This window comes from Lepidochelys kempii, chromosome 9, assembly GCF_965140285.1.
Source record: "Lepidochelys kempii isolate rLepKem1 chromosome 9, rLepKem1.hap1, whole genome shotgun sequence".
NCBI lineage: Eukaryota > Metazoa > Chordata > Testudines > Cheloniidae > Lepidochelys > Lepidochelys kempii.
In genome coordinates this window covers 27,395,912-27,415,620 of record NC_136388.1, presented here as the reverse complement: position 1 = coordinate 27,415,620, position 19,709 = coordinate 27,395,912, and the positions used below count along the sequence as shown (strand labels likewise).

The 19,709-nt window shown below is 45.5% G+C and overlaps 2 protein-coding genes across 13 annotated transcripts in view; one reads left to right on the top strand and one right to left on the bottom strand.

Annotated features, from left to right (window-relative positions):
* Positions 1–19,709, top strand: part of MED12L (mediator complex subunit 12L) — a 321,530-nt gene that overhangs the window by 188,175 nt on the left and 113,646 nt on the right. The window lies entirely within an intron of this gene.
* P2RY13 (purinergic receptor P2Y13) lies at positions 1,446–3,205 on the bottom strand. The gene is made up of 2 exons (XM_073359683.2): positions 3,125–3,205; positions 1,446–2,538 (listed from the first exon to the last, which is right to left on the bottom strand). Exon 2 carries the CDS (start codon positions 2,521–2,523, stop codon positions 1,510–1,512), a length of 1,014 nt encoding a protein of 337 aa, XP_073215784.1. The 5' UTR covers positions 2,524–2,538; positions 3,125–3,205; the 3' UTR covers positions 1,446–1,509.

Here is a 19,709-nt window from a genome sequence, read left to right as displayed (position 1 = left end):
TAAAAACACTCCAGAAACTTGGCAAGTTTTAATATTATTTTATACTGTTTGGTTAGTTCAAGACTTTAACTCAATGGTCATTAGACTGTTGGTGGCTTAAACAACAAATGTTGCCAGCCTTTAGACTGGAAAGAATGTGACAACTCCTTGGACTCAGCCCCTTTTGAATCCATCTTGTATTTGAATCAGGGGACCAGTATGGCCTCAGCAGTTACGCGAGTGGAATCTGGCAGGCAGTTCAGGGTGGGAGGGGAGGAGAGGGCTTATCCGATATTATGTATTCCAGTCTCTCTGTGCAGTGTTTTTGAATTCAAGGTGATTGATGTTCACGGTGGGGGACAGGAGACATATTTCCGGGCTTACCCACTCATGGGTGTTGAACAGCTCTCAGCCTAGTCTTCCTAAAACACTGCAACCCAGGGCTCTGCGTGGACCTATGGGAGAAGAGGATTCCAGTGCCTCATAGTCCCTGAGTTGATTCCTGTTGCTCCAGGACCGCCTCCCAAACACAAGTGTTTTCTCCTTTTGTCATCACTACACTGATGAGGAGGGAAAAGTGGGTGATGGAGGAGGCAAGAAAATGAGAGATGCAATGTGCAGAAGGGGAGGGACGGGGGATGACTTGCCTCATACACATCATAATTTTCTGTATCAAGCAAAGAAGTTCTTCCTCTCCCCTGCCATGTGATTCCATATATGGTAAGCGACAACTAACAGTGCCATTTGCTAAGAGCAACAAAACCTTGATGTTGAATAGGAGCCTCCACATTCAATATGCAAAAATCTGCTGTTTGTTTTAGATGGCAGTAAATTTTATACTAGTTTCTCATATGCAGTAGATAGAATTTAAATATTTGTATACTCTGCCATGTGCCTCTTGTTATCCAAGTTAGGCAAAGTATTTTTAGTCCATCTTCATATTCACCATTTCCAATCACTGTGTGTATTGTCCTTATCTACTTGTTTTAGTAACAAAAAAGCTTTTAGTGCTTTCTACTCCTGTTAGCCCAGTGGAGCCAACACAGCAGTGCGAGAGTGTGAACCGGATTCTGTTCCACCTAATGCGTTGCCATCAACGTGATTTTTCACTATGTCCTAACACCTGTGCAACCCCATTGACAGAAGTGAAGTTGAACAGTTATCACTTGGGGTACAACGTGAAGACATTGTGGCTGCACAGGTGTCATTGAGGAAGGTTTGGCTGGCGGAACTTTTGTTGGTCATGATGATACTGCATCAGGTGGAAAGAACCCAGCTTAGTTCTTGGACTGCAAGCTGAGCTTTTGGGTCTGGCAGTTAAAGAAACAGCATTTTATTTGTTAAGCAGAGTACCTTTTGATTGTAAAAATGGCATAATGTAACATTATACTAAGTCACATTTCAGAGAAGAACGACCCTTTAAGTTTCAGTTCTAGAATAAAACATCTTGACACAAAATATCCTTCAACCTTTCTGCAAATATTTTAGTGCAAATTACAAAAAGCTATAAAGTTACACCAAATCAAGAATCTACACAGATATTCCGGTGTCCAAGGGGACAGTTGGATTTTCCCGAATTGTACTTCTAAATTTTTTCATTTTGACACAGAATGCTTTTTCAACAAACGATCTGCACAAGATTATGTATATCAAAGGATCCATGCAAATATTTGTAGTAGCTAGCCAAAGAGTACTTTCTTTAGCAATGAATAATAGATTCTGTACATTGCAGTCACTTGTACTGCCAGTTTGACTTAGTGTGTATGGTACTCTACAAAAATGAAATGGAGCAAAACATATGAAAAAGACAGCTACAATGATGAATACTTTCCCATTAATCCTCTGTTTGCTTTTGCAATGTTTCTTTTGAGTTTTTATATAAGACTTGTATACCTTTTTGGTAATGATTGCATAAAATAGAAGCATTAGAATTAGCACAGTCCAGAAGATAAACTGACATATGTAATTGACAGCTGCATGCCATTTCAGTCCTAAGGGGTTCTTCAGAGAAGCACATTTCTTCACAGAAAGGGGTGTTGATTTGTTGTTTGATAAAATCATATTTGGCAAGGAGAGGACAAAGAAGAAAAGCCAAACAAGACCTGAAAGAATTTGTGCAGCAGTGACATTTTGCACCCAAAACTTCCCAAAAGGTCGCACAATCTTGAGAAATCTGTCAAAAGCAGTAAGTCCAAGTAGTACTATGCTAACATACATGGATTCATAAAATACCACAGCTGAAAAGCGACAAACAAAAGCTCTAAGTTGCCAGGGTCCCAGTCCTGAATCAGTAAGAATTTTCAGAGGAAGCGTAAGAGTCATTATGAAATCAGAAACCAGTGTGTTTTTGAGGTAGACGATGAAAGTAGAGGTGCTTTGAATTTGGAAAAAAGCCCGAATAGCTAAACTGTTCAATATAACTCCAATGAGGAAAATGACAGTGTAGAGGATTGGGAATACCACATGTGCAATTCTGGTGTCTCTGTGGCATTGTCCAGAGAAAGATGTTGTCCCATTGGTGGTGGTGATGATACTCCAGTTCATTGTTTAAAACAGAAGCTGAGGAGGAAAGTTATTTTTAAAAAAGTGAGAAATTTAATATTTAAAATGTGACATGGTACTGACCTGTGCATAATACTTTCAGAAATTTCTTAATATTCATTGCATTAACAACATCTGTTGACCAAATTTGTGTTCTATTTCCTACAAAAGTTAAACCTGTCTTTTTCCTGTGTAAACCTTAAGGAAAAAGATATTTTCTGTATTACTTTATTATTATTTTCTAATATATTAGAAATAACATATAGTACATTAATATAGGACTCTATTAATATACTATAATAGCTTGGTATCACAGCCAAGTGTCTGGAAGACAGCTTATCTTCCCATGGAACATAAAAAAAAAAGAAAACCTGTTTGAGTTTAAATATCACGGTTAGGGCTTAAAAGCAACGTGTTCTAAGGGGAATAACTGTTCTGTGGGTTACTAGTAGCATTCAGGTTTTTAACATTTCTTGCTTAATGCAAACCATATTTCATTTCTCAACACAATTTTAAAACAATCTGAGCAGAAGACATACAGTATAAGTCATTAGCATAGTCTATATATTTAATACATCTTTATGAACATAGATATTGAAGGTACCTGTATGAAGGTTATGATAAAAAGAAATTCTCCTTTGTGTTGAAGGAATACTTGGTTGCTGTTCCTATGCTGATTGTTACCTTCACTGGTACATTAAGAATAGTGAAACTTGTCTTCACAGCGGAACATAATTGTGGGGTGGCTTTTTTTAAATTTTCCTTCCTCATTTTCATGCACTGAATTAGTTAACCCATTCGGTGTCTACTAAATTAATCATTAGCTTTCATTTTAAAATAATATATTTACTATTTACTAGAAATGGACCCAAGGCCAAAAAACTCTAATGTGAAATGAGATTGAAAAGACTGGGACTGTTTATCTAAGAGAAAAGGTAATAAGATTGTTATGATGAAACTACAAAATAAGGAGTGGTACAAAGTAGTAGATCATTCAGCCTCTTTCATAACACAAGAGCAAAGGAACAGCCAACACAATTGGAACGTGACAAATTCAAAACTCAGAAAAAGATTTTTTTTTTTTAAACACAACCCACAGTTAGACTGTGGAACTTATTGCCACGTGATATCGTGGATGCTGAGACCTAAGCAGGAGTCAAAAAAGGAATAGACATTTATATAAATAACAACAATGTCCAAATATGATAGTAAGTTTTGAGTTTTGGAAGGAATGTAAACCCTCAAGGTTTAGGTTATAAGCCTGCTGTCATGGATACCAGACTAGCTCCACCTTTGACCCCTCTCTTGTCTCTTAGTACACCCCCACAGGTTTCAGACTTCATGTCTTTACCTCTCCTGTGATTCTCTCACTCTTAGCCCTGGTCTACCCTACGAGTTTAGGTCTAATTTAGCAGCGTTAGATCGATTTAACCCTGCACCCATCCACACGACAAAGCCATTTTTGTCGACTTAAAGGGGCTCTTAAAATCAATTTCTGTACTCCCCCCCCCCAATGAGGGGATTAGCACTGAAGTCGACATCGCCAGGTCTAATTTGGGGTAGTGTGGATACAATTTAACGGTATTGGCCTCCGGGAGCTATCCCAGAGTGCTCCATTGTGACTGCTCTGGACAGCACTTTCAACTCAGATGCACTAGCCAGGTACACAGGAAAAGCACCGGGAACTTTTGAATTTCATTTCCTGTTTGGCCAGCATGGCGAGCTCATCAGCAGAGGTGACCATGCAGTCCCAGAATCACAAAAGAGCTCCAGCATGGACCGAACGGGAGACGAATCTGTGCTATCAGAACTCCGTTCCAAAAGACGAATTGCCAAAATATTTGAAAAAATCTTCAAGGGCATGATGGACAGAGGTTATAACAGGGACCCGCAGCAGTGCCGCATGAAAATTAAGGAGCTCAGGCAAGCCTACCAAAAAACCAAAGAGGCAAATGGCTGCTCTGGGTCAGAACCCCAGACATGCCGCTTCTGCTACCCCACCCTTGTCCGTGGACACCTGCAAGGGGGGAGTCTCATGCAACAAGGATGAGGATTTTGGGGACGAGGAAGATGAGGAGAAGGAGGATAGCGCACAACAGGCAAGTGGAGAAACTGTTCTCCCTGACAGCCAGGACTGTTTATCATCCTGAAGTTAGGGAATCCCATTGCAGCAGAGCCATCCACTATGACCTGCACATTTCCCAGAGTCGCTACCCTTGATATCAGCAGATCTTTGATTGTGTTGGCTACTTGCATCACAGTAGCCCCCACAGTAGATTTGCCCACTCAGATTGATTCCCAACTGACCGGTAACTGTCTGGCATTGCAAGCTTCCACACTCGCTTGCAAACTGTGAGGGTTGCTCTCATCTTGGTATTCTTGCGCTTCAGGGCAGGGGAAAGCAAGTCACAAAGTTCCATGAAAGTGCCCTTACGCATGTGAAAGTTTCACAGCCACTGAGAATCATCCCAGACCTGCAATGCTATGCGGTCCCACCAGTCTGTGCTTGTTTCTCGGGCCCAGAATCAGCGTTCCACAGCATGAGCCTGCCCCATTGCCACCAGGATGTCCAAATTTCCAGGGCCCATACTTTGAGAGAAGTCTGTGTCCATGCCCTCCTCACTCTCGTCACCACGCTGCCATCGCCTCCTCGCCTGCTTTTGCAGGTTCTGGTTCTGCACATACTGCAGGATAACGCGTGAGGTGTTTACAATGCTCATAACTGCCGTGGTGATCTGAGTGGGCTCCATGCTTGCCTTGGTATAGCGTCTGCAGGAGAGCAGAGTTGCAGCGGAAGCGATGGCTGATGACGGATGCCACGAGAATAGATATTTATAGAGGAGAACAACAAGAGGACCTGCGAGGTGGATTCATGAGGGCAGGAGAGCAGAGTTGCAATGGAAGCGGTGGAGGATGACGGTTAACACCGCGCACATTTCCCGAGGAAGAATACACGTACCTGGGAGCCCATGACAGACAACATGGAGAAATTCGCTATTGAGACAGCAGCAGCAGAGCAGAGTTGCAGCGGAAGTGGTGGATGATGACAGTTAGCAGTCCTACTGCACCATCCGCTGAAAGCAGTATGGTGTCCCCACACAAGAAAGGCCTGAAATTATTGTCTGCCGTTGCTTTCACGGAGGGAGGGGAGACTGACAACATGTACCCAAAGCCACCTGCGACAATGTTTTTGCCCCATCAGGCATTGGGAGCTTAACCCAGAATTCCAATGGGCGGCGGAGACTGTGGGAACTGTGGGATAGGTACTCACAGTGCACTGCTCCGTACGTTGATGCTAGCCACGGTAGTGAGGATGCAGTCTGCCGACTTAATGCACTTAGTGTGGACATATGCAATTGACTGTATAAAATCAATTTTTAAAAATCGACTTCTATAATATCGACCTATTTTCGTAGTGTAGACATACCCTTAGACTGAATCCTGGGCTGCAGTACCCTGTGTAACCAATGTTCTTACCCTGCAAGTCTGACTGGGTTCAGTATTTGCTGCTCTTACCTTTGGGACTCTATCCACCGGATTACCTTTTACAACAAAAGTGTTATTTGCGTAACCATAGAAACAATGCATAATTTACAAGAAAAATTTTTGAAACGGAAGGTGTGTGCGCTATGTCTATCTTACCTGGAGTCTAACCACACTCCTGATGGGGTCTTCCATAGGTCTAACTCACCAGGACTGCCACACAGCAGTCCTTATATTCTCAGTCTCAAATCAATCTCTCTCTCTCTCATGTGTCTCTTTGACACCTCCACCTCCTCTTCAGGGACTGGTTCATTCCTGGGAAGCCCAGCGGGTGGTCACACCAGAGAATCAAAGTGATGAATTGCTCTTGTATTGTCTCAGAAGTGTTTGTTGATAAGTATCTATCAGGACCCACCCTTCCTCCTCTTTCCTGTATGCATTTTTGGGTAATCCTGTTAACTAAATAGATGCATACAGTGGACATCACAATCACCCGGTCAGCAAATAATATTCATAAATTATTTCTGGCAACTCCAAATCTGTCATATGCACCTCTAACTTTTGAAAGTTCAGAGGAAACTTTCCCTGTGGGCAGGCTATCCAATATCCGCCTACTGCAGATTTAATGACATTAAAACCATTTCTTAGACCCTGAGTACCTATTGAGCAAATATATATACTTAAAAAACAGAAAGCGAGAGAGGAGAAGGGGAACAGAAAGAAATATTGTATTGTTGTTACTGTCTTTCCCTTTAAAAAATGCATGATGCTAACAAAAGCATAATTTAATCTACACAGTAATAGTTCTGTTACTGTACTGTTCATTAACTCAATTGCATATACCAGTTCATAGGAAAGCTGTTTCCAGTGTTCTGTTACAGATACACAGCTGCACTTATTTCTGCTCCTGATGCAGAAGGACCATAAAGCAGTGGAACCTTATGGTTCTGCTGTGTGGGGAAGTCAGATTACAGGGGTTCTGTCTACATGGCACACTAAGCCCAGTTCTATGGGACCTGGTCTTGTGGACTTGTTTCCAAGTCCGTGCTTAAGTGTCCACACTGCAATGGAAACCTGGCCTTCACATTTGTGCTGGCATGTCCAAACTGCAGTAGTCAGCTTTGAGTCAGAACTTTATTTTCTGTGGGGGTGTGCTATTGTATCCCAAGGTTCCTAGTGCCCTCACCAGCGGAAGCTGCTTGTGCTTTTTTCATAGTGGGTTATGGGAGAACTTGTCTGTCTGTCCTGGGGCAATTGACTGGAAGCATTTTGGGTGGTTGTAGCCCACAAACACATCTAGCTGGGCCATTTTGTGTCCATATGCTTCCTGCAGGCAAAGCCAAGATGGATGCACCCTGGTGGAAAGACTTTTCTGCCTCATGCTCTCAGCCCTATTTTTGGGACACAGATGGAGCATCTGTGAGATGCTTGTGGACATTTCAGCGGCAGGTTTTTGAACTGCCAAGGCATCTCTTGGAGGAGGATACTGACGTGCCAGCTCCGTGCCGGCTCCAAACCAGCTGATGCTGCTCATACCTGTTGGCTTAGCTGCAGCTTCCCTTGTGTTGACCGGTGCTTCCTGAGCAGGGCCAGAAGCACAGATAGGTGGGATCACACCGTCTTGCGGACATGGATCCAGAACTTTAATGTGAAGAAGCAGACGTTCTTGAAAGTCTGTGAGCAGCTTGCCCCAACCCTTCAGCGCTAGGGTGCACACATGATGGGGGCCATGCTGATCCAGAAGCAAGTCACTATAGGTATCTGGAAGATGGATACCTCAGAATGCTACAGGTCTGTGGCTAACCAGTATGGAGCTGGCAAATCAACTGTGGGGGTTGTGGTGTTGGAGGTTTATGAGGTGATCAGGACTCTTGATGCACCCCAAAATAGTGGGCATTACAAATGTTCCTGAAATAATTGCAGGTTTTCAGAGAATAGGCTTTCCAGACTGCACAAGGACCCTTGATGGGTGCCCTCTTCAAGATGTACATGAGTACATAAACTACAAAGGATACTCCATTATTATGCAGGCCCTGGTTGACCATAGGAGTAGAGTCATCAGTGGGAATGCACTGGTAGGGTGCACAATGCCACAGTGCTCGGAGATTGGATTTTACCTTCATTGAGAAGCTGTGACTTTGTTATAAATGGAGTCACTATCCCCGCTGTTATTCTAGGGGACCCTATCCCCTGTTGACATGGCTTTGGAAACCATACGCTATTTTCAAATGACCTGGCAAAAGAAGGTTCAACTATATATATTCAGTACCTGTAGAATGGTGATGGAATGTGCATTTAGCAGACTGAAATCCCATTGGCACTGCCTTCACAACCTCTGGATGCCAGTGTCATTAATGCAGTCAGCATTATTGTGGCTTACTGCACTCTGCCCAATGTCTGAGAGGAGATCGGGGAATCTTTTCACCAGGAATGGACTTGGGCACTGCTGGATTGCTGAACCAGTATACGCAGTCAGACAGTGCACCTGTCATGATTAGTGCATGCTTACTGTGCTTTCACTGTCCCATACATGAGGGGAAATGAAATGGTATTTGAGGTTGCTCTGTGTATGAGTGTGGGCCAGCAGTGGGAAGATTTTTGTAAATGTGTTGGTATTGTGCATTATGAATTATAGAGATGGGTTATGCGTTGTATCCATACTGGCAAGGTACTGCCATTTACAGTTTATGGAATACTGTGATGAGTTTATAAATTTTTATTACGAAAGTTTGAGATTGGGCATGGGATGACACTCATGAAAGTTTGTGCCACTTTTAGTATGACATTTAATAAAACTTGTGGTTGCAGCCTTGTGTGCAAATTCAACATTTTATTTTACATGAGTATTTACATGTCATAAGAACCAGAAATCCTCTGCAGGGCACAATAATGGAGAGGAGACTCAGGCTGTGGGTCAGGTGCAGGAGCTGAAGGTGGCACTTGAGCCTGCAGTCAGGTAGCCATGAGTGCAAGTAATTGCTTGAACAGCTCCTGCTGCTGTGCTCTGTCTTCCTCCCTCAGCTTGCAGTCATGTTCCATGAATCTGTCTGCCAGTTCTCCTCATGCTGGGCAGCCTCTGTGTGTCTCTCCACCCTGTATGCATCCTTATGCTTTTGGTAATCCACGTGGTCCTTCTGTACCTGCTAATTAATTTTATGTAGCAGGTCTCCTACCAGCTCATCTCACACTCTTTTTCTTACCCCACAGTAGATTAGTCTGCACCCACAGGCTCCTGATACCATGTGTTTGGAAGGGCCTTGAAAATAGAGAGAGAGAGAGAGAGAGAGAGAGAAAATTATTATTTGAGCACAATAAAAAATACATTTCACACTTTATGAAAGGGGCTGCTTTAATTCAAGATCAGAATTTATCAATGGGATGTATTCTGTTCTATTCACACCAAAAACACTATCATTTTGGATATCCTTTTGAGCAGCATTAAAAACTAGCAGACATCATGGTAAGAGACAAATTGAAAATTCAATTCAAATTATTTCTATATCGTCTTCGGGGTGGGCGGGGGGTGGGGGTGGGAGAGGAGTTGTTTGGGGCACACTTATGAGAGGTCTAGTTACTAGTGATGATTGTTCGGTCCAGTCAGGCAGGGTAGGCTCTGGAGAACACTGACCTTTTGGAGGTCCCCAAGTGGAAGTATGAACTCCTGTTTGGGGCCAGCCATCTATGTATGGTAAGGAGCTGTCTAGGCATCTGGAGACCCAACAGCATGTCATGGAATGGAGGGGGCTTGAGAGTTAGAGGCAGCCCAAATAAGAATGCTCTGTCCCAGAACATAAGACTGTCTGGAGTTCCTACTCTGTGAGAAGTTCACTTTCATCACCAACCAGCAATGGGTGAAAGCTTCTACTGATTTAGCACGAAGACACGGTACAGCCTCCTTACGAGCACACTGTGTCCCTGGACAACCCCTGACTGACGGCCAGCCATTGGGATCCCTAATACAGTCAGCCAGCCACCCTTTGCTGTAACTTGGACTCAGACATTAAAGCAAGCGATGGATCAGATGCATAATGTGGCTTGGTTTGCATTCATAAGAGCCAGGTTTTTAGGGACTCAGTTCATGGGCAGTCTAGGACAGTTTGGGTGCGGATTTATAAGGCATGTGATATTATGTGGGAGGGGTATGTGAGGCTGTGAATTGTGGAGTCCAAACCCACACTTATAACAGTCAGTGAGTAACTAGTAAAAATTTCATGGGTAACTGCTTGTTTAACATTTTTCCTCTTTTCGCCGTGTGCATTTTGAAACTATGTGGCGTCGGCGGTGGGGAGTGGTGGGAGGCAGAAGGTCAATAGAGAAGTGGTGTGGTTTCTGCCCTGAATAGAAAATCACAAAAATCCCAGTTTGTATTAATAACTTCATAGGCCCATGAGCTGGCATCCTTGACTCCGTGGTAGTCTGTCTTCAGCCACATGATTCACTCTCTGTATTCTTCTGCTGTCCAGTCGATCTCTAATGCTGCCAGTCGTGCCAATATAATTTTATAGACATGATCATTCCTTGTGCTCTTGGTGAAGTCAAGTGTATTGCTTGCTTGATAACTGAGGTTAAATAGAAGCCAGCTATGTTCCTTTGGTCAACTAGCTGTGTGCTTTTGATGTCAGACTCCATCTTGCTGCTGGGCATAGCTAATGCACATTAGTGTTGACTGACTGTGTTGTTTCCAGTTGAGCAGTCCGCATGAAATGAAGGGTCAAATGCCAAGAGGTTGCATTTGAATCAGGAGGTTGCTTCGGGTTCTGGGGAAGTGAGTGCCAAGTTTTGGATTTGAAGGGCTCGGAAGCACAGCACAGGGGATTGTGGGATAGCATTGTCAGACTCTCCAGACCCAAGTCTGGTGATCTGGACTTGAGCGGCGTCCACACTGCAAAATGTCGAGGCTCTGTCCCGGGTCACAGCACCACTCTGACGGCAGGCTTGAGTCCAGAAGGGTTCCTGGCCCTAGTCAGACTAATTTCTGTGTGAATGGAAAGGGGGTCTTTGGCTTAAATCTGAGTCAAAGTCCAGATTTAGTGTGTTATGTAGACTGTGCAGATGTACCCTGTATACGACAAAGGATTGCTGTGCAGTAGCTTCTCTGACAGAAGTTTGGAGCAAAGATTTTGGAGAGTGTGGTCAGTTGGTCCATCAACAAACATCCCCACTTCCCTTTTTCTTGTCTCTCTCCTTCCCCTTTCCCACCTGATGTTTAGGAAAGCTAGTACTGTGTACATTCTTGTCTTCCCTTCCGTTAGAGAGAAGCACTTATTGGATCAAGCTGCTGAAAACAGCAATATAGCCAAACATGCTGGCCCTCCGCTGTATGCAAAGCCTCTGACAATCAGTGTGGTGTTTGAAGTTATTACCTTTGTTCTGTCCTCCCTTCTCTCAGTATATGGAATGTTTTCCAACATAACAATCGGACTCTCACTACAACATTAGTATTAGTTTTTGTGTGTGAATTCCTGTATATTTCAACACAGTGCTAAAAGGTCTTTAAGTGAAACGTTTCCTGATTGTTACGTTGCCCATGACTATCAGGGGTTCCCATAACTATTTCACCAGTAATAGGAAATCCTGTCTTAAGTAAGCACGAAGAACCACAGATTTGCTCAACTACAAAATCATGAGAGTTGCACGGTCATGTGTGTGAACTCTATTCGATAACTGCGTGGCATGGGAAATTGTCTCCAGAGAGTGAAGGGAACTAGAGGCAAGAATAACCTTTTTAATATTGCAGTGAAGGACTGGGCATTAAAGTCTGCTGAATAATCACTCCACCTGGAGTTTACTTATCGTGAGTTGGTTTTATTTTTAAATGTAGGCCATAAGCAGCCTTCAATTGTGCCGTGAAATCATACTTTCTTCACTGAGATATTTTTGCTGATACTGCACGTGTGAGCCTAAACTTGACCATTGATAAGCATCGGTATGGACGCTGCTGCTCATTCAGATCTTTCAAAGGCTGACTCAGCCTCACTCAGCAGTCCTACTTCTTAGCTAGATAACCACTTCCCCAGGACAGCGCCATGTGAGACCCAGTTAACCAATTTGTTGTCACTAATGTGGGCAACCTCTATTTGAAGTTATTGTAATGTTCGTTGTGATGCATGCATTTCTTTTTAATAATCCTATTCTGCTTCCATGGAAGCCAATGTCAAAATTCCCATTGAACTTGATAGTAAATTGCCCTTTAAGAGCATTGACTCCACAGCTTCTGTGGTGAAGTCACTGTTTAAACCTCCTGACTTCGTAAGTGTAAATACGGTGGAGCCATGTGCTGTGTGCGTCAGAGTAAAGTGTAGTTTTAAAGATCTGTCATTCACGTATGAAGTCCATTGTGCTAATAGATTCTTTACAGACTTATTGATCTCCCAAATCTTCCACAGTGGAAATGACTGGTTGTTAGCTACTGTTATTTCCCTGAGGACAATATGGAACTTAGCAGCCTGCAGAGATGCCACCTTCTGTGCTTATCATCCTGGGTCTGCATGGTACTCCATTTTTATTTGCATGGTCCTTGTGGTTTGCGGCTGGATCACAATTCTGAATACATGGTGTTTTCTATTTAACCCTTTCTGTGCTGCTTTTAGAAATTTCTGGATACTCTGCTTCGAAGTGCTTTCTCACAGCTGATGTACAGTAGCTAGGCACAGTGTTCCTCTGAGAAACTGTGAGTGCTACTTTGAGTGATTGTTCACACAGATACCATTCTTGGTGCCCAGGTGCCAAATGCTAGAATGATTGTGTTCTTTTGGGCAGCAGTGTCTGTTGGGATCGTGCCTGTGCCCTAAGTGCCCCTCTCCCCACCCAAGGTCATAAAGGGCAGAGTGGGCCAAACCACCCCTCAGTTCCTTCTTACCACCCAAGGCAGAGAGAGATCGATCCCTTGCAGTATCTGCTTACTCTGCACACTGTATGATGTATTAGCACAGTCAGTGATAGTGTAGTTTTCTTTTTAGGTCGATTGGTTAAATAAGTACAGTGTATAAAGACTAGAAAGTTGAGTTATTATAGGACCACCCCAGAGTAATGGCAGAAATGAAATCACCAGGAATTTAGATCTGTCCCTCATGTGGTGCTTCAGTGCCATCAGCCATGGGTGCACTTTGTGCCTGCTGTGTCTTGGAGATGTCCCAGTGTGATGCTCTGTTAGTTGCACTTTTCCCAAGTTTACCAGAGAATGAGGGAGGCAAAACTGAAACCTATTCTGGTTAAAGAAGTTAATGCAGGCATTCTCTTAGTAAGTGCCCTGTTGAACCTGGTAACACTTTGAGGTTCTGGGCCACATCCACTCATAGGCACCATTCGTCCACTCCTTCGTCAGCATTGACATTTGAGGGGGCAGACAGAAGCAATGTTGTAAGGATGAGCACACATGCAGATTTCCTCTCTGTCACCTAGCAAGAGACTGAAGGGTCATTAGCTGCATGACTCCTCTCGGGCTCCTACTTCCAAGGACCAATATGCTGAGAGAGCCCATTCTGGTACCCTGGCATTGACTTTCAAGGCAGCGCATACAGTAACTTCTAAATCAGCAGACCATGCTACCCTCAGTACTAATCCCATGGCACCAAGCCCTACATTGAGTCCTTCTATTATTGTAGCAGTACCTTACGCCTCAGTACCGATTACCTCTGCAATACCTGTTGTCTCAGTACTGACTGTCTCAGTATTGAAACTTTATACAGTGTCCTGTGACTTATCAATGGGCCTGGTACAGGAGTCCCCTCTGAATGAAAAACTTAGAGAGGTGACTACAAAACCCCCAGCCCTCCCTATATAAAGACAGGGTACGCCTGGCAGGACTGCCTTCCCTCCTCAAGGAGGATCACCGCAACAGCTGACCAACTCAGTTCCAATAATTCTAAAGCTCTTTGTCTCACTAGATTTCATAGTCTACAGGCAGAAATCAACCCTGACTCCAACTCAGAGCGCAGAGTTCACAGTAGCACTGTTTTACTCCGAGATGGTGAGACTTGCCTCCCACAAGAGAGATTTCAAACATCAATCAATTTCAAGCCCACCCAAGAATCAGTGAGAATATGTCTGGCTTCTAGAACACAGAGCCTCATGGACTTCTGTCACACAGCATGCCAGACTTCACTTTCACTCCATGCAAGGGTAGTTGAAATCAGTGTATCCGCCCAGCAGACACTGCATGGACGTGATCGTCATACTCCTACATAAAGTCCTCACCATGGTAAAATAGTGGAAAGATCCTCTTCAGATGTGCAATGGAATATTCTTCTCTGCACCTCTGCCTAGCAAGACTCTACCTGTCTAGGTTTTTATAGTTTATTTTGCAAAACAGTCCAGTAGAAATCACTTAGAGAATTGTGAAAAGATACCAGTTAAAGGCTAGATTGTGACTGGTCTAATGCACCTCTGTAGGGATATAAGGGATGGTGCAAGGTGTGCCCTTTTCTTCCCTGTGCCTGCTACCTGCATTGTTGGTAGCAGTGTAGGAGGGAGAACAGCTTCCGTGGCATTGCTATTACCCATCCTGTGCAGGTGGGTGGGGAGTAGGCAGAGTGTTGGGTTTTCCCATTCAGTGCACCAGCCAGTGGACCAGAAGAACTAATCAGTTCTCGTGTCATAGATTGCTTCCCTCGCACCCCACCCTGTCCCATCTCACCAGCTTTTAATTACTCTGGTCTTACCCTTCCCTGCTTTTAATTTGTCTGGTCTTAGTATTGCCTGTTTTACAATGTACGTTTTACCTGTGCTTGCCTTGAGTGCCTGTAGCTTCAGGGAGGACGTTTAAAACTGTGTGTATGCATGAGTGTGCACCAATGGTTCCTCTAATTTTTTCCATCCGTGTGCGTAATACATTTTGTTATGTGTAATGAAGTAATGTGCGCCACCAGTGGAAACAAAAAAGCTAGATATAATATATATTTTTAAAAAGTCACCATAGGGATAATTACTCCAGCCAGGACATTTTAGGCATTTTAGAACTCACACTTTAAATTTAATTCTTTGAGTAGAAAGCGAGAAATAAAAATTGCAAAGTGCATAGACCAGTCAAAAAACTAAACCCCACACTTTGAAAGAATAAAATTACAGAGAATATATGAGCATTGTAGGAAATACCAAAAAGTAACAACAATAATAATACAGGTATGTGTTAGGAGGTCAGTATGGAAGACTGTGTGCGACAGCGTGTGTGACACAGAGACTGTGGGCATGTCTACACTGGCAGAGTTACAGCACCACTCAGAGCGCTGAAGGAAAACCGCTGTTGTGTGTTCACACTGTCAGCTGCTTGCACAATAGTGTGTTCACACTTGCGGCACTTGCAGTGGTATTCGGAGCGTTGCACTCTGGGCAGCTATCCCACAGAGCACCTCTTTCTCTTCTGCCATTAAGAGTTGTGGGAAGGCGGAGGGGGTTGTGGGGCATCCTGGGTCCTGTCCCAGTGTCCCGTGATGCATTGCTTCTTATCCCAGCAATCCCTGTGCTTCTGTCCACATTTGGCGCCATCTTTCAATGGTTTGTGTATTGTGCACCCTGCCTTTCTGGGCTGCAGGAATGGATCCCGAACTATTAACTAGTATGCTGCTTCCTCTGACCAACACGTCATGAGTGGCAGTGGAGTTATTCCTTAAACTAAAAAGGTAAGAGAAGTGCGACATTGATCTCGCCACACGTAGTAACTATGACACGAGATTGCGTGTGGCATTCCCGGAGGTGCTGAGCAGAATGGAACGCTGCTTTTGGGCTCAGGAAACAAGCACTGAGTGGTGGGATCACATTGTGATGCACATCAGGGATGACAAGCAGTGGCTGCAGAACTTTTGCATGAGGAAAGCCACATTCATGGGACTGTGAGATGAGCTCACCCCCAGCCCTGCAGTGCAAGGACATGAAAATGAGAGCTGCCCTGCTGTTGGAGAAGTGCATGGCAATTGCACTGTGGAAGCCGGCTACTCCAGCCTGCTACTGATTGGTCTCTAACCAGTTCGGACTGGGAAAGTCGACCATTGGAGTCGTGTTGATGGAAGTGTGCAGGGTCATTAATCGCATCCTGCTCTGAAAGACCATGACTCTGGGCAACATGCGTGACATTGTGGCTGGCTTTGCACAAATGGGCTTTTCCTAACTGCAGCGGGGCAATAAATGACACGCATATTCCAATTCTGGCACCAGACCACCTAGCCACAGAGTACATTAATCGCAAGGGGTATTTCTCAATGGTTCTTCAGGTGCTTGTGGATCACCATGGGTGTGTCACAGACATTACCATCGGCTGGTCTGGAAAGGTGCATGACACACGTATCTTTCGGAACACCGGCCTGTTCAGGAAGCTGCAAGCCGGGACTTTCTTCCCGGACCAGAAGATCACTGTAGGGGAAGTTGAAATGTCCATTGTGATCCTGGGAGACCTCACCTACCCCTTAATGCTATGGCTTATGAAACCATACACGGGGCAACTTGACAGCAGCAAGGAGCGGTTCAACAACAGGCTGAGCAAGTGCAGACTGACTGTTGAGCGTGCTTTGACCATTTAAAAGCCCACTGGCGCTGTCTCTATGGGAAGCTGGACCTGGCAGATGACAATATTCCTAGGCTTATAGCAATGTGCTGTACACTCCATAGTATTTGTGAAAGGAAGGGTGAAAGCTTCACTCAGGGCTGGACTGCAGAGGCTCAGAGCCTGGAGGCTGAGTTTGAACAGCCAGAGACCAGGGCTATTAGAGGGGTGCAGCATGGGTCCATAAGGACTAGGGAATCCTTGAGGCAGCAATTTGAAGCTGAAAACCACTAATATTTGTTGCGATGCTCGGGAGTGCAGTGCTTGTAATGCTAGGAAGTGATTGGTGCAGATGATGCAATATGTGGGTTTAACATAATTGTATGTTGCTTTGCAGTCCTCATTCTGCTTTCAATTAATAGAATAAAGTTTGCTTTCAAACCAACACAATTCTTTTATTAAAAGACAACAACCAGAGGAGAGAGTCAAACAAAAAAAGCATCAGCAGTGAGGGGAATGGGGAAAGGGAAGGTCCCAGGAGGAGGAAGGGTCCCGGGATGGCTAAAGATTTGTGTATGTCCAGGGACCATATCCAACCTTCTCCTTTGGAGTACAGTGCAGCGGGTACTGTGCTTCAGCAGGGCCAAACTGCAGAGGGACGGGTGTTGAGTGCAGTGGGTACTGGGAGTCCGCAGGGCTGGACTGTGATGGGGGAGGAGTGGAATGCTGCGGGTATACACTGGAGCCAGGAGGTTGATAAGAGTGTGTTGGCGGTGTCTGGGGGGTGCATGGGAAAGAGTTTTACGACAGCGGCTGCAGGAGAGGGCGGGTGCGGAGCTGCTCAGTTTGAAGAGCTAGTATCGCCTGGAGCATGTCTGCGTGGTGCTCCATAAACTTGAAGAGCCTCTCCGTGGCTTCATTCTGGCGTGCCGCGTTCTCCTTTCGGTCCCTCTTCTTGCTATCCCGCCGCTCCTTGGGGGGAAGGACAAAATGCAGAAAGTTCTCCTTAGTTCTTGGCTGCTTCCTAATTCTGCTCAACCGGCGATAACAAAGAGGGAGGCTGGGCTCCCAAGGTAATCTCTGTGAAGTTTAAATGCAGCATTTTACAGAAACAGTGTTGTCTGCAACATAGAGAACACTGATTCAGTGATTTAAAACACAGCCAGTACTCTTACACCTGTTACTAACTGGCTGACCCCGAGCAAGCACGCATGAGCCACAAGACCCCCAAAATGGCAAGTAGCTGCAGGGGCAGGGTAAATCACTCTTCCTGGACCCTACTGTACACTGGGCATGTGGCTCTTTGGAAGAGCCAGCACTGTAGATGAGGCCTGATAATCATTCCTGTCACCACGCTTTCCACAGGATGTGATCATAGAATCATCGAATATTAGGGTTGCAAGGGACCTCAGGAAGTCATCTAGTCCAACCCCCTGCTCAAAGCAGGACCAATCCCCAATTTTTGCCCCAGATCCCTAAATGATCCCCTCAAGAATTGAACTCACAACCCTGGGTTTAGCAGGCCAATGCTCGAACCACTGAGTTATCCCTCCCCCATTAGGGATGATACCTCGCTGCTGGGGGTGAGCAGAGAATCAAGGGACGATTTTTTCCAAGACTGCGCCTTTGTCCCAGGCCCTTATGCGGCTCACCTGTGTGCAGCAATGGTCTCCCCTCACCCTCCCGTGATAGCACAGTGATGCGGGAAAGTTACCGTTAACGGGGCAAGAAACAAAGCAACTCTGTTGAAGAACCTGCAGCAGTGAATTGCCCAGTATCTGCATGAGAGTTTCCTCGAGATCTGAGGGAGATTCCTGTGACGTGAGGGAGTCAATCAACAGCCTGTTCCACCGCTCAGTCTTGTCTCCCACCGCATGCCTAGTCTGTGTTCTGCAACCCTCCTGCCCGCAACAACTCATTTCAGCGATTCCCAAAATCAGATTCACTTACCGGGGCCTCCTCTCCTGTTTGCGCTTCGCCAACCCTGACAGCTGTGACTGGCTAGCCTCCTCTGGGGTAGAAAAGAGCTCCTGGTTGCATGCATCTCTGACCTCCTAGTCATCCTCTGCCTCTGGGTCCCCCTACCCCTCCAGTCTTCATCCAAGATTTTCTCCTCTTGGCTTGGTCCAGTTTCGACTGGCATGTAAGCCACCGAAGTATCTACAGGGCCCTTTGTAGTGGAGGTGAGGTCGCCACTGAGTATCACATCCAGCTGTTTGTAGAATTGGCAGCTCATGGGCACAGCTTCTCACCCCTTGTGGTAGGTGTTCCGCAGCTTCTTCACTTTGACCCTGCACTGCAGTGTGTCCCGGTCATGGCCCCTTTCTGTCATACATTGTGAAATCTGTTCATAGGTATCATAATTCCTATGGCTGGAGCACAGCTGGGTCTGGACAGCCTCCTCTCCCCAAATGCTGATGAGGTCCACCAGCTTGGCATTGCTCCAAGCGAGGGATCGCCTGGTGCATGGAGCAGGCATGGCCATCTGGAAAGATGCACTGAGACCACTGCACGCATCACCGAGCAAATAGGAGGGGGACGTTCAAAATTCCAAAGGAATTTACGGGGCAGAGATGAGGGTTGGTCACCTCAGGGCAGTAGAGTTCAAACCGATGACCAGAGAGAGACAGAAACAGGCATTGTGGGACACCTCCTGGAGGCCAGTCGCAGCGCTGCAATTGACCAGGGTGTCTACGCTGGGACCGCAATGCTGTAGTCCTGGCGCAGAAAGTGCTATTCCTCTTGTTGGGCTAGCTTTTTTACAGTGCTACAAGTTCACAGTTTCTGCGCACTAAGTGGCTTGACAGTGTGTACACCTCGGGAGTGACAGTGTTCAAAGCTGCTTTACTGCGCAGAAACTTGCCAGCGTAGACAGGGCCTGCGTGTGCGCTGGCTGCTGGGGAAGTTTCTGAGAGATGTCATGTGCTGTCTCTTTAAGGCATGCCCTGAAAGCTGTCCTGCTCCTGAGCCATGTGTCCCCTCCCCGGCTCTGGGGGGATGGGGTACGTTGGCAGGTGGGAGGGGGAGAGACTCTGCATGCGTGTGCGTGCGCGCAGGCTGCTGGGGAAGACTCTGAGAGACCGCACTCTCTCTTCAAGGCACTCACTGCCCGGAAGGCTCGTTCAGAGCTGTTGCAAATCCTGAGCCCTGTCCCCTCTCCCCTGCTCTGTGGAGATGGGGTACAGGGGAGGGGAATGGGGGACAACCTGATTTCAGTACCTCCTCCCCCCCC

Coding starts and splice junctions, on each gene's coding strand:
- P2RY13 (XM_073359683.2), bottom strand. CDS start 2,523: ATGAACTGGAGTATCATCACCACCACCAATGGGACAACATCTTTCTCT.